Source organism: Phacochoerus africanus, chromosome 2 (assembly GCF_016906955.1).
Source record: "Phacochoerus africanus isolate WHEZ1 chromosome 2, ROS_Pafr_v1, whole genome shotgun sequence".
Classification (NCBI taxonomy): Eukaryota; Metazoa; Chordata; class Mammalia; order Artiodactyla; family Suidae; genus Phacochoerus; species Phacochoerus africanus.
In genome coordinates, this window is record NC_062545.1 from 255,791,099 (window position 1) to 255,806,485 (window position 15,387).

Here is a 15,387-nt window from a genome sequence, read left to right on the forward strand (position 1 = left end):
CATCACTCCCACAATTCCATTTGCCACCATCTCAACACATCAGACTCAACACACCGAGAGCTTTGTTTAGTACTGGTCCGGGCACTTTATCACTGCCTGGGTAAAATGCTGTCATCCTTCTCGGTAGCGGAGGCATTCTACTAAGAGTCTGCTTTCAAAACATTCCTTCTCAAATAAAACTATTTGGAATTTTTCTTAAAAATGTAATGCAGGGGAGTTCCTGTTGTGGCTCAGCAGCAATGAACCTAACTAGTACCCATGAGGTTGCAGGTTTGATTCCTAACCCCACTCAGTGGGTTAAGGATCCAGTGTTGCCGTGAGCTGTGGTATAGGTCACAGATGTGACTTGGATCTGGTATGGCTGTGGCTGTGGTGGAGGCACAGCTCTGATTCAACCCCTAGCCTGGGAATGTCGATATGCCTTGGCTCTGGCCCTAAAAAAAAGCAAAAAAAAAAAAAAAGTAACACAGGCGTTCTCTCGTGGTGCAGCAGGTTAAGGATCCGGTGTTGTCACTGCTGTGGCTCTGGTTACATTTGTAGCATGGTTTGATTCCTGGCCCATGAACTTCTGCATGCTGCACAGCCAAAGGGGAAAAAAAGCAAAACCATAATGCAACAATTTTTTTTTTTGTCTTTTCTAGGGCCAAACCAGCAGCATATGGAGGTTCCCAGGCTAAGGGTCTAGTCGAAGCTGTAGCTGCTGGCCTATACCACAGCCACAGCAACGCCAGATCTGAGCTGCGTCTGTGACCCACACCACAGCGCAGGGCAACACCGGATCCCCAACCCACTGAGCAAGGCCAGGGATCGAACCCGCAACCTCATGATTCCCAGTTGGATTCCTTTCGGCTGTGCCACAATGGGAACTCCCATAATGCAACAAAATTTTGTTAGAAAACTTTTGAGACTCTTATGGTGCTCTTGAGGTAATGGCCATAGGGCATTTATAAAAACAGAAAAAAGCGTATCAGTATGACATTCAAATCTAAGACTGTCCCTCAGGTGCGCCCAGCTCTTGCTCTAAAAGGAAAGTGATTTATCTTCAAGGTATCACTTTGCCAACTGACAACAGTGTTTTTTAGCTTTCTTTTCGGACAAGTGAATTCTGCTGCTGCTGCTGCTTCTTTTTTTTTTTTTTCCTTTTTTAGAGACAATAACATGCTTTTATTGTGGTTCCCTGAAAGTCGATTATTTTAGCCATAGATTAAAACTCTAGGTCTCAGCACAAGTTACATTTCCACTTTAGAAACTGTTATAGCGTGCAGTTTCTCAGGACATGTACTTTCATGTTTTAATTTATTTTTTCTGTTGTCAGTATATTGTATGCAGATCTAAGAGACCCAAAAGGCGAGGTACCATTTAAATTCAGTCTTTGCTAAATGAACCAATGGATAATGTTGTTATACCTTTGTTCCTTCTGCTGCTTCTTAATCCTGCTACTGTTCAAGCTACACCCCACCCACTGTACCTTCCCCATTCATTTCTTTACAAGGCAGTGAATGAGTCAACATGCTGGTCTTTACAAATCTGCTATTCAAGTAACCCTGTCTGTCTTGAGCAGCACTAAACTAAGGCTAATTTGGAGAGAAGGACCTTACAAAGATGAGCAAGACACTAACCTCGCCCTCCACAGGTTTGCATTCTAGAAGGGAAAACAGGCAGATAAGCAGTGCTGATCAAAGGCTAACTCTGGTAATTATCCATCATAATAATGCATTCAGAGATGAAGAATTTTAAAGGAGATCAAATATTCTTAAAAAAAGGAGGGGAAATTTTCTGAAAGAGGCAATTTTTGGAGAGAAATGGAGGCAAATCTTGATGACGGTGGGCACGCTGAGTCCAGAGAAGACAATGGATAAAAAGCAAGACAAAAAATACAGGATGTGTTGAAACAGCAGCAGGCTGGCTATTACATTCAGAGCCAGCATGAACTGGGCAACATAAGAGAAATAAGCCAAACTGGAGGAGCCTTGAGTGCTGGGCTGAAGGGTCGCAACCCGTTCCCTAGGAAAGAGACAAGCACTGCAGGAAGCACCTTCTTCGGCTTCTACTGACTCACACGTTAGAGGAAACTTTCAGTTGGATTAGTCAATCACAAATTAGATTAACTCTTCAGGGCCTAGGAGGCCAATTCTCAGCACCAAGTATCAGTTCATGCAAACGAAGCAGAACTGTGGCCACTACTGACTCTAAATGAATAGTCAGTTCTTTTGTTGTCCATGAAGTCAAAAAATCATGTAGGTTTATGTTTGTCCACTTTAATTTTTGGCTCAGTCCTTCACAGACTTCATGGGCATTAGGCCAAATAGACTGGGAGAACACTGAATTCCTCAAGTTTAGACAGTCAAAGTGAGAGCCCCCTGCACCAAGGGCATACCTGAGAGCTCTGCCTGCACTTTGGCAAGCTGGCTCCTGAGGAGGTCTGTATCCTTCATGCTTTCTGTCAGCTGCATCTGCAGCTCTGTTTCCTTCTTTTGGTGGGCGGCCACTTTTAGCTGCAGATGAGAGACCTGTGCAGTGGCTGCTGCTAACTCTTCCGTCACCTTGGCCTGGAAAGTAACAAAATACGACGTCACTTTAAACGTGGTGTTGGCCCAAACTCGCCTGCTCTGTGCTGACTGAACGTGTAGGAAGGGAGCTCAGGCCACATTCAACCTGCATTAAAGCAAAATCAAGCCCTCAAACGTGCAATCTCTGACTCAGGAATCCTGTTGCAATAATCTGTCCACAGAAATACTAGGCAAAAACACTAAAATTTTGCTACAAGGATTGATGTGGCATTGTTTATAGTTGCCAAACAATGGAAAAATAAAATGATTTTAAAAAAGAGCTTAAGCACATTATATCTATGCTGTATGAAACCACTAAGAATAGTGTTATGAAAAAAATACTGCATAGCCTGGGATACAGTCACGACCTACTATAAATGTCACCGATCTGATACATGAGAAATCTTATCCCTTATTTTTGCTGTTTAGCAGACTTAGCTTTTCATCTGTTAAACACAGAGGACAATGGCAGCCTTAACTTCCAGAAAAAAGAGGCATTTTCATCCTCTGCAAGTCCAATAAAAGTTTGACTCCCCATTCTGCCCCCAACAGGCCAAGAGACACTAAATTAACACAATCCTCAGAGAGCTTCTCGTCTATCACGGCTCAAGGTCACTAATATCAGAATAAGGACCATTTACACAAGGCCTCACAGCAGCTAAGACCAATGGGGGGATGAATCCAAAGGTGAGGCAGTGGGGTGGATGGTCCAGAACAAGCAGAGTGGAAGGTTGCTCAAAAGCTCTTTTCATTTCAGGCCGTTATAGAGAAAGGCTTATTAAAGCACAAAAAGCAAGATGTGTGAACAAAACACTCACAAAGAGAAAACAGAGAAGGGATGAAATATACATTTAACAAAAGTTGTCTGAGTGGGAGGATTATTGATAAATTATGTTTTATGCTTGCTTACCTGTATTTTCTAAATTTTCTACAATGAAGAGATGCAACAGTTGTAATCAGAAAAAAGTATGTGTGAATACATATATACATATGTGCATGCACATGTATGTATATTTAATTATGATTTTGTTTGTTTGTTTTTGCTTTTTAGGGCCAAACCCACGGCACATGGAAGTTTCCAGGCTAGGGGTTGAATCAGCATTGTAGCTGCCGGCCTACGCCACAGCACCATAGGATCTGAGCTGAGTCTATGACCTACACCACAGCTCACAGCAACGCTGGGTCCTTTAACCCACTGAGCGAGGTCAGGGATTGAACCCATGTCCTCATGGACAGTAGTTGGGTTCATTACCCCTGAGCCACAACGAGAACCCCTCTCCCCATTTTAAAGTAAGGGTTTGCAATGTCAAGTGAGAAAGGGAAACATCAAAAACCTACACGGTTGATAGGTCAGCTCCCCGGTTCCCACTGGGATCAAATTCTGCTGTTGAAATGGAGAGCTGGGAAAAGAAAGCAAGGCCAGGAAGAACCGAGGATCCAACAAAACAAGGCACAAAGTGTTCGGGTTAGGAGGAGGAGAACAGTACCAAAGAGAGGGCCACTTGGCAAAGAAAAAGAACACAGGTGACTAGAGCTGAGACCCTGGGCACGTCTTTTACTCTCTCTGGGCCTCAGTTTACTCTTTCGTCAAATAATACTAAACTAGATGACCTCTAACTGCTCTTCCAGCTTTATTATTCCACGGTTTTATGTGGAAATATTAATACTGTCATAGAGAAAAATAATTAATTTAATTTATCAAATACTCATTGATCACGTAACCTTAAGTCTGTGTTTGAAGTTGTTTGAAGCACCTTGATTGTGTCCCTTTAAGGGAGAGATTATCACAGGGAAGGCTGATAAGTAAGAAGTGGATCAAAAGAAAGACGGGAGAGTCAAGGCCTGAAAAGTTTTACTGAAAGAAAGGGGACCAAGGGAAGCATGTGGTACATGGTACCAGACTCATCAAGAACAGTGGTGCTTAGGGCAGGAGATGTCCTCAAACAGATCTGTGTAAAGCACGATGCCTAGAACCTAGTAGGTATTCAGCAGATGTTAGCTGGTAGGACTGACTCTGTTATTATTAGCACTGTTTCTGCTATTGTAAGTAGAGCACCTACAGGTTCAATGCGCTGTGACAGACATCTTTGGAGTTTATCAATATGAACTTGGGTGGATTAATAAGCTAATTCAAGGGGTTGGCAAACTAGCATCGACAGACCAAATCCAACTGTTGTTTGTTTTGTAAATAAAGTTTTACTGGAATACACACACGCACACCCACTAATACTCAGCATGGGAGTCACATGAACTTACTATAAACAAAGGTGTCCAGCTGCCACCTCCACAGACTGTGGCAAAAGAAATCACTAACAAGAGGAGTGAGTCCTACTTGACTGTATATCAAAATCAAGGGGAGCTTTCAAAGAGTTCAGACTCAGACCTTGGCTAGAAATGCTGGATTAATCTCAAGGTAAAGTTTAAGAATATGTGTTATTTTTTTTTTTATTTTTTATTTTTATTTTTTGGCCACACCCTTGCCATGTGGAAGTTCCTGGGCCAGGGATCAAACTTACACCATGGCAGTGACCTCAGCCACAGCAGTGACAATACTGGATCCTTAACCAGGAGGCCACCAGGGAACTCCCAAGATTTTTTTTTTTCTTTTTAGGCCTGCATCCACGGCATATGGAGGTTCCCAGCCTAGGGGGGTCAAATCGGAGCTACAGCTGCCGGCCTATACCACAGCTACAGCAACACCAGATCCAAGCCGCGTCTGTGACCTACACCACAGCTCATGACAAGGACAGATCCCTAACCCACTGAGCAAGGCCAGGGATCAAATCTGCGTCCTCATGGATGCTAGTCAGATTCGTCAACTGTTGAGCCACAACGGGAACTCCTAAGAATACGTATTTTTAATCAAACTCCTCAAGTGATTCTGAGGCAGCCAGACCAGTGTTTGGGAACCACTGATCTCGGACGGTTATAGTTACCATTTTAGACCTAACTATAACTATAAATAGTCGCAGCTAAACCCAACAATATATTTGAGTGCCCCCGTTAGGAAAGAGAGAAAATAGAAGCAGATGAAGGAGAAATAGTAAAAAGTACACAGTGGGGAGTGGTGATCCAGGCATGGGGAGCCAGCCACAACAAACGGGGTGGTGAAAAGCAGCAACAGCAAAGAATCAGGGTCAGGAGTGGACAGGGTGAAACACTGCTTATATAAGGATAAGGGATCATTTTATTTTTTAAGCAATTACTTGACTGGAGGGAGGTCCCTTCATGGCTCAGTGGTTAACAAACCCAACTAGGAACCATGAGGTTCGATCCCTGGCCGTGCTCATTGGGTTAAGGATCCAGCGTTGCCGAGCTGTGGGGTAGGCCGGCAGCTGTAGCTCTGATTTGACCCCTAGCTGGGAACTTCCACATGTTGCAGGTGTAGCCCTAAAAAGAAAAACAGACAAACAAACAAAAAACAAAACACTGGATAATATGACTAAGAGAACACAAAGAATTACATCAGTGAGACCTAAGTCAGGAATCCTCAGCATTACCAGAATGTGGAAAAGTGTGTAAACGCCACAAGTTATAAAGCCCAAGCCATTCAATTTTTCATGTTTTCAAAAAAGTTTCAGATATAAAATGTAATCTAGTTCTTAAACCTCTGAGACAATAGCAGATGAAAGGGTGGCAATCTCCCAGCCGATCTAGGGGGCGCCCAAATAAGAAGGAACCCACTGCATATAAACAGTGTCACTGGAGCAAAGACAGTGGCCTTCAGAATCAGTTGATCTCAACCCAAGACCCACTAGAGCCTTCCTTCCTTACAGCTGCCTCAGAAACAGGTCAAAAACCCTATTTCTGAACTGACTGAACTCAAACAGCAGGACTTTAAAACAAATTTTGTTAATTTTTTTCAGCAGAATAAATTTAGTTTCTAATATACTACGTCATCCTTACCACAACCCAGTTACTAAGATCGGTGATTGATTTTGGTCAACTTATTGGAAAGCACAGTACACAATGGAGATCTCATTGGTGGATATATTACGGTATGTTGGCAAAAATTCTGCTGAAAAGCAGACTGCGAAGTACGTACAGAGGACCACTCCTTAGCTCTACACATCCTGACCGGGGCTTTTCTCTCCCCAGTTACTTTACCTTCTCTTGCTCAGCATGCAATACTCTTGCCTGTGTGTTTTCTGTGGCTGTCTGCAGCGAGGTGTTCCTCTTCTCCATCATCAGATTACTCTGCTCAACATACCTGTGAAACACACGGCAAAGAGGAAAACATTCACCAAGCACTCAGCGCAGAGCAGGCCCAACCCCATGTACATTCTGTCATCACGGCACTGCTCTATGGCTTCACCAGAAACAATCTGAAAGCCTTTTTGTTTTCCTAACTCTGCAGTAATCAAGTCTGGAGGCAGGAACCTGGGCCAGGGGTGAGTTGCCCTGCATTTGCAGAAGGAAGAGGAGAGGAATTTGAAGATGTGTGGTGAGGGGAAATGAGAAAGGAGAGAGACAGGGGTACAAAAGCTGCAAGGAAGGAAGAAAAGAAAGTCACTGCCCTCCCCGCTTCCACGTGGGAGTCAAGAGACACTGGAGGAGTTCCCGTCGTGGCTCAGTGGTTGACGAATCCGACTAGGAACGTGAGGTTGCAGGTTCGATCCCTGCCCTTGCTCAGTGGGTTAAGGATCTGGCGTTGCTGTGAGCTGTGGTGTAGGTTCCTGACGCAGCTCGGATCCTGCGTTGCTGTGGCTCTGGTGTAGGCCGGTGGCTACAGCTCCGATTCGACCCCTGGCCTGGGAACCTCCATATGCCACAGGAGCGGCCCAAGAAATGGCAAAAGACAAAAAAAAAAAAAAAAAAAGACAAGAGACACTGGAGAAGAGAAATATGGGACAATGATCATTTTAAAGTGAAGTACTATATGCTGTGACATGTTCCCCCGACCTCCCCCAACAAAAAAAATCTTCAGAAGGATCTAGAAGTATAAAACACTTGGGTTTTACAAGGACGTCAATGAAGTTCTGATGGATAAAATAGTCAACCCATATAGAAGAGAGGCGTTGACATCAGAGTTTTCTAGGTATTAAAAGCACTTTTACAGATGGGGAAACTAGCACCAGCAGGAATAAACAAGGCAGGTCTGCCTTACATCACAGCCTCCTGAACCCTTTCTCTGTCAACAAGCACTAATTCACATGACAGGCAGGAAACAGAAACAGAAAGAGCAAAAACACGCATAAACTCCCAAAGCAAACGTGTTTATTTAACTTTATCTAACCCAATTAAACCTTTTTGGTCTGTCCTAGCCAGTGCCCTGTACCTGTCATTACCTCTGATTTCGTTCAATCAGTTCACTAATCTTGTCATTCTGTTCTTCTATCCGACTGCTCTTTTCAAGGATCTCTTGCTTCAATCTTTCATTTTCCTAAATTCAAAATATATGATGGATAACTTAAATTTTTAAAAGAAAAGCACCAGGTAAAAGGGAATCAACTTAAAACTGACAAGTGACACTGTGTCATATTTGAGACAAAAATCTAGAACAACATATCCAATTCCACCCGATGGATAAACATCACTACATCCAATAAATCAAACACATAAATGGCTATAAAATGAAGAAAATTCTCAAATATGGTCACAAAGAAATGTTTCTTTCTAATTATAGAGTGATAAGTTTCTTGGACCAAATTAAGCCATACCAGATTTTTCAGAATTTGGCAACTCCGTGCAGCATTTATCACTTGCTCTTATTCCAGAGTGGAGGCTTGCTTGCTTACTTGATTGATTGACTTTATTTATTCATTTTCTGCCTTTTTAGGGCCATACCTGCGGCATGTAAAAGTTCCCAGGCTAGGGGTTGAATCAGAGCTGCATCTGCAACCTACACCACAGCTCATAGAAATGCCAGATCCTCAATCCAGTGAGCAAGGCCAGGGATAGAACCTGCATCCTCATGGATACTAGTCGGGTTCATGACCCATTGAGCCACAACGGGACCTCCTGCAGCAGCTGTTTTAAAGGGCAGTACCTCTCAGGAGAGAGCAGGGGCAGGATCTCCAGGCTGAGTGCTCTATTCTTGACCACTCTCACCTGAATAATTCGCTGGATGTTGCTCATGATCATGCTTGTTTCCATTGTCACTGACATGCCAGGAAGGAGCAGGGAATTGCCAGCACTATGTTTCTGCAATTCTTCAACCTATAAAAGGAGCACCAGAAAGACTGCTTACAAAAATTTTAAAAGGAGAAATACAATTTACCCAAGATCTGATCACATTTTTAAAGAGGGCTAATGAGTTTCTGAAATGATCTCTAATGTATACAGGAGTTTTCTTCTGCTAACTGCACCTCCCCCCCCCCCAAATGAGCCTTTTGGGGAAATAACTACTAACGACTATGAATACAGGAAACCAGGAAGAGTCTGCCTATAGCCCTGGTCACTCCCTGTTTGTAACCCCCTCTGTATACTCCCACTTTCAACACAGCTCCAACTCTGACTCAGTCACCTTAGTCATGAGATGATCCATTTTATCAGCCACTTTGCTGACTGCCATTCGAATTTCAGTGTTGTGCTGCCGGGCTTCAGTCATGAGAAATGAAGCCACGTCACCTGATCCTAAACAGACATAAGTCAAAAAGAAACTTACGAAACTGGAGCAGAGGATACTGTACGAGGAAAAGCCAAAAGCTCTTTCAGCAGAGGAAAGAAAAGAAACGCACATTTCCAAAAACTGGGAAATGCTGTAGGCGAGTCACACTGTCAGGGGAAGATGCAGATGGGAAAGAGGCAAAAGAGCTGCAAAGTTAACAACCAGGCTACACTCCTGCAAAATGCATCATGGGATCTGGTCTGGTTCAAGGGCACGAGGAGTGCACCAGCAGCTCAGATTCCTTCTCCATTCATCCAAGTGCATGCCAGGCCTTGAAACAGGTGCCAGGATACAGCAATGAATAAAACACCGTCCTGCCCGTGCCAAACTCAGTCTGGTGAGGCGACCGACATGTAAACAAATCATTACAATAGAGTGTTCTAAGTGCAAAAATGGACGATGTACAAGGTTACAAGGTACAAAAGGAGCAGAGGGAAGCAAGATTAACTCTTTGGTGTCACACCACACACTTATGTCTCTGCTAGGAGAGGAGAGAGGGAGAGTAACGGTCAGGGAAGGCTTCGCAGAGGAGATGAGAGAGTCAATGGTTTCCCAGAAGGAGAAAGGGCAGGGCGTCCAGACAAAGAATGCAGCCAGGAAGCCCTTACCACTCCAGGACCATAAATTATGTTGCGGGATATACCTGCTTCTTTCTACCACTGTCCTAATATCAAAGGTGATGACTATGCAGAAGACAAGCTGCAGCATAAGAAGGCAGGATACTCTCCCAGCTGGGTGCATTTTATTTTACTTTGTTTTCTTACACAAGACACACATACTTGTACATGTATATAAGTTACCCAAGTGACTGTTGAAAATAGATTTCTAAGGTCAGAGGGTTTTAACAGTGGAGGACAGTAACTTTTCATTTCACACTCTTTTGAGTAGTTTGACATTTTTATAAAAGGACTTCTTTTTCTTTTTTTGGTCTTTTAGGGCCCCACCAGCAGCATATGGAGGTTGCCAGGCTAGGGGATGAATTAGAGCTGCAGCTGCCAGCCTATACCACAGCCACAGCAACCCCAGATCCGAGCTGCATCAGTGACCTACGCTGCAGCTTGCGGTGACATGGGATCCTTGACCCACTGAGTGAGGCCAGGAACTGAACCCAAATCCTAGTCGGGTTCTTAACCCACTGAGGCACAACAGGAACTGCTAAAAGGATATTCTTTTCACTATTAAAAAATTTTAACAAAGCAGCTCTTGAGATACTGAACAGTCATCATATTTTTGCCCAATTTCCTTCCATCTTTTATTATTTACAATGAACTCTACAGAGCCATTGAGACAGAGGAATTAAGAAGGGCTGGCAGGAGAAAATTCAAGAAACAACACACAGAAAGTGGGCATGAGGGTATTTAGGAGGGGTGATGGAAATGTTCTAAAGTTGAATTACGGTGACATTTGCACAACTCTGTAAACTTACTAAAAAAAAAAAAATCAATGAATTGTACACTGAAAACGAGTAAATTGTATGGTACATAAATCACACCTCAACTAGGCTGTCTAAAAAAGGAAAAGAAAAAAAGGGCAGAGATCCATTAAAGTAAAAACGAAAAAGGGATAGGAGGGAGGAGAGGAGAGCACAGCCAGAGCACATGAGAAACTCCTACCTTGAAAGTGGGGAGACTGAGAGAGTGGTGCTGGATACAAGGGCCGAACGGGCTGCAGCTGGGAAGTGACAGCTGGGGCCTGGGGATAAGCGTAGGCTTGCATACCTGCATAGGGCTGAGAAAATGCCAAGTTACAGCTGGTTTATAAAACAGTCATGTCTCTCGTTTCTGTTTAATTTGTCTTTGATGGAATAAGGTGGGTAAGCTAGAAGGAGACTTATTGATTGAAGCTGGAGATGGATGAGTCTAGGGTCTGGTACTGGGTAAGAAATGCAACAGGATAGTTGTGTGTGTGATCCAGTGATGCTCAATCTCTAAAGCCCTACCCAGAGACTGAGGGAGGGTATCTCACATCATTCACCATTACTCAGGCCCCAGCCAACAGGCCTACTGATTGTCTAAGAATTTCTTTTTTTTTTTTTAAATGGCTGCACCTGCAGCATATGGAAGTTTCTGGACCAGGGACTGAAACCAAGCCACAGCTGCGACCTACAGCACAGCTGTGGCAATGTCAGATCCTTTAACCCACTGCCCTGGGCCAGGGATCGAACTCATACCTCCACAGCGGGCAAGCTGCTGCAGTCAGATTCTTAACCCACAATGCCACAGCAGGAACTCCCAGTGGTCTAAGAAATTTTAAAATGAAACTAACTCCCCTTGGTTTCACTGAGGTAAAAGAAGAGGGGTTCAGTGGAATTCCAAACTAAATGCAACAGTTTCCAAAGGATGCCTCTCCCATTAGATTCTGATGCTTATCTGTATGACCAAGAACTCTCTTTTCCCTCTAAGCTTCAGTCGCCTTAACTATTAAATGAAAATAATACCACTTCTTATGGTTGTTACGTGGACTGAATAAAGTGATGCCCAGGTAAAGGTCCTAACAGCTGGTAGGTGAGTGCCTGGAAGATAGTAAAGGCTCCATAAGCAGCAGCTACCATTTTAATGATGATAGTTATTCTTCCTTGAATTAAGGAAATCAAGTTCATTTCCAAGGACAGATATATCTACCCATTCATTATAATCATTAAAAAAAAATCTTATTTGAGAGGATGATACTTCTCCATTAGGTCCATTCGGGAATGGGGAGACTGCAAGGTAGGACCTTCCTTGATTCTGATACCTCTTTCCTAATGGGGTGTAGTCCACCCGCCATCACTCCTACCCCTCCATTAAGAACCACCAAGGAAGTGAGGGTCTGTTATCATTGGGACTTATCCATCAAATGTGTCATGGCAAAAGAAAGAGTCCTTTGTCCTAGGAAAGAGTCAGTAGAGGCAGACTCATTGCCTTTTGTGAAAACAGAAAAAAGAAAAAAAACAACCTATTTTGAAGAGATCACTTCTGGAGGTTAACCAGACAACAGAGTTCACCTATATTTTCTTTTCTTTTTTTTTTTTGTCTTTTTGCTATTTCTTGGGCCGCTCCCGCAGCATATGGAGGTTCCCAGGCTAGGGGTCGAATCGGAGCTGTAGCCACCGGCCTACGCCAGAGCCACAGCAACGCAGGATCCGAGCCGTGTCTGCAACCTACACCACAGCTCACGGCAACGCCGGATCCTTAACCCACTGAGCAAGGGCAGGGACCGAACCCGCAACCTCATGGTTCCTAGTCGGATTCGTTAACCACTGCGCCACGACGGGAACTCCTCACCTATATTTTCATATAGCCTCTACCACAACCACTATGTAGAGTGGAGTGCAGAATCTTAGCCTATCAGCTGTTTGACAGAGAGAACACAGAAGGCTTGAACATATACCCTTCAACTAGACATGTGTGGAAAGGAAAGAAAATAAACACTGGGCTTTTACTATGTGCCAGGCCTATACCGTGTGCTTTGCTTGTTCTTGCATTTAATCTTCAAAACAACCTGTAAGATAGAGAACTCTTTGCCTGCTTTAGAGATGAGAAAGGGTGGTTTGGGAAGGGGAAAAACTTTTATAAACTCTGATTGTGGGGAACTGCTACTGTACGAATTGTGCAAGAAGAAGAGTGACTAAAACTACAACAGATCATAGCCTATAATCAGTAGGGTTTAAAAATGCTGTTACCTGAAAGGACTGGGCATTTCCAGATACAGCAGAGTGGGAATCAAGTGATGCAACTTGCATTAAGGCAGCAGACGGCGTTTGAAGCCCAGAAACAGATGGCTGAGGTGCTAAGACAAAGCAAGAAGTTTTCACTGTTATCCACCCCTTGCTGCTACTGCTTCTTTTTTTTTCTTTTAGGGCCACACCCGCAGCATATGGAGGTTCCCAGGTTAGGGGTTCAATCAGAGCTAGAGCACAGCTGCAGCAATGCCAGATCCGAGCCGCATCTACAATCTACACCACAGCTCTTGGCAACGCTGGATCCTTAACCCACTAAGCGAGGCCAAGGATCGAACCCACAACCTCATGGTTCCTAGTCGGATTCGCTTCCGCTGTGCCACAACGGGAACTCCAATCCCTTGCTTCTTGGTGCAAGTCTGGACTAGCACCTTACATACATACCATCACCCTTCGAACTTGACCACTTTTCTCACCTAGTCCCCTATAATCAGCTCTACCGAAGTCTTAGGAATGGGTTAGAGGAAAGAAACTGGGTGTTCTCGGGTGTGGTGACTCAGACCTGTGATCCCATCAGATGACAGGAAGTGCAGAATTACACCCAGGGAGATGTCTCATTAGCTGAGTGCTGATTTCCAAAATTCACAACGCAACACAGCAGAAGACACAGCAAGCGGACCAAATACACATCTCTAGGTCTGAAAATGCCCTACCCAGGGACAAACTGACAGGTTTTATATTCTAGTCCGGTTCTCCATACTAAAACAATGCAGCCTACCTAACAATTTAAGGAACAGTAATGATACCTTTGGTATTGACCGACTTAAGCCACAGGGCCTCAGAGAGGTTCCTTACCTTGTGAGGTCATCTGTGGTAGCGCTGGGTGGGCTGGCTGAAGAGAGGGCTGAATGGGCAGAGTCCCCAAGGGCTGCCCAGCTCCTCGAAGAGCATTCACGTCCTGCAACAGGTACAAGCATTTTGGTTATTACTACCTCTAGGGGTCCTTAATAGAAGACTGGGGCTGAACCTGCTTACAACCAGTGTTTTTAGGCAAAGGAAAGGCAAGCAGAATGGCAGAAGTTTAAGATGAGGTCTATGGGGAGAAAGCACTCTATTATGTACCAGAGCAGGATTCCTTCTCCCTATAAATTACATCAAATAATAATATAGTCAATTTCCTCAGTCAAAGTTGTTGATGTTATTTTTTTCCGAAGCAGCTAAAGTGACTGCCCTCCATAGCAAAGTCTCACTTTCTAAACCAGCAGCTACCTTAAGACTGACCTAGTCTGCTCCTACAGAATCAGGGTCTCTTACACGGAAACCCAGGGAATAACGTAGCCGTTCTCTTCTGTCAAATAATCTCCACAGATGTCAAGATCCATACAGAAAATCAGATAGTGGATGAGTCACTGTGCCTCGTTTACTGTGCTGTTTTTGACACTATAGTTTTAGAATCTTCACCCTCACCCCCTACTTTCTTCTCATAAAAGCAAAGCAATGTTGGTCCCTACTGTAATTCTTACAAACATCTTCCTGATTCATACAAGGAAAAGAAAAACTTGGGACACAATATACAGTGACTGTGATCTGCTATGCTACAGTTCAAGGGCTGAAATCTCTTTGATTTCTTTTACTTTAGAACTTTCTCATTTCCCAATAATCTCAGGAACGAATTATGCATTTTGGGAAAAGCACCCCAGTTTTATATTACTATCTAAATCAACCTAAATATCTAACAATAGAGTGAAGGGAATTACGATAAATCAATATAACAGAGGACTGGTTTACCTTTAAAGGTGATAAAACTATGCTTTATTTATTTATGTTATTTAATGTTATTGTTATTTAACGTTGATATTAACAAAAATTTTCATGATACAACATGAAGTTAAAAAATCAGATTACAAAAAATATATAAAGAATGCCCTTTTTGTTAAATATTTCTTCTTTTTAATTTACTCTACAATGAATATGTAGCACTTAAAAATTTTAATAAGAATATTATCTGACCCAAATTTTATTTCTAGAAACTAGATAAAAAAAAAAAAATCAATGCTAAAACAACAGGCCCCAGAAATCATATCTTCCTTTATTTATTTATTTATTTATTTATTTATTTATTTATTTATTTATTTTTATAGCCGTACCAGTGGCATATGGAAGTTCCCCAGTAAGGGGTTGAATCAGGGCTGCAGTTGTGGTCTATACCATAGCCACAGCCAACACCAGATCTGAGCTGCATCTGCAATGTATACCACAGACTGCAGCAATGCTGGGTCCCTAACCCACTGATCAAACCTACATCCTCAGAGACACTATGTTGGGATCTTAACCCGCTGAGCAAAAGCAGGAACACCCTATCTTCCTTAAAATGTTAAATCTAGAGCTTTTCCATGAAGAAATAAAACAAAATTGTGGAGTTCCCTGGTGGCTCAGTGGGTTAAGGATCCAACATTGTCACTACTATGGCTCTGGTTACAGCTGCAGCACAGGTTTGGTACCTGGCCTAGGAACTCTGGCATGCTGCAGATACAGCCAAAAAAAAAAAAAAAAAAAGTGAAAAATAAAGC

At 43.2% G+C, this 15,387-nt stretch overlaps 1 protein-coding gene across 3 annotated transcripts in view; it reads right to left on the minus strand.

Annotated features, from left to right (window-relative positions):
* The window catches only part of FKBP15 (FKBP prolyl isomerase family member 15), a 60,331-nt gene that overhangs the window by 11,600 nt on the left and 33,344 nt on the right, over positions 1–15,387 (minus strand). For 2 of the 3 annotated variants that reach the window (XM_047768184.1, XM_047768182.1), the window contains exons 13-20: positions 13,673–13,775; positions 12,821–12,927; positions 10,773–10,887; positions 9,016–9,125; positions 8,601–8,708; positions 7,838–7,932; positions 6,657–6,759; positions 2,378–2,549 (exon numbers count right to left, since the gene is read on the minus strand). In XM_047768184.1, the coding sequence (XP_047624140.1) occupies positions 2,378–2,549; positions 6,657–6,759; positions 7,838–7,932; positions 8,601–8,708; positions 9,016–9,125; positions 10,773–10,887; positions 12,821–12,927; positions 13,673–13,775 (913 nt within the window). The remainder of the gene's footprint in view (positions 1–2,377; positions 2,550–6,656; positions 6,760–7,837; positions 7,933–8,600; positions 8,709–9,015; positions 9,126–10,772; positions 10,888–12,820; positions 12,928–13,672; positions 13,776–15,387) is intronic. The other variant, XM_047768183.1, reaches the window with a different exon arrangement.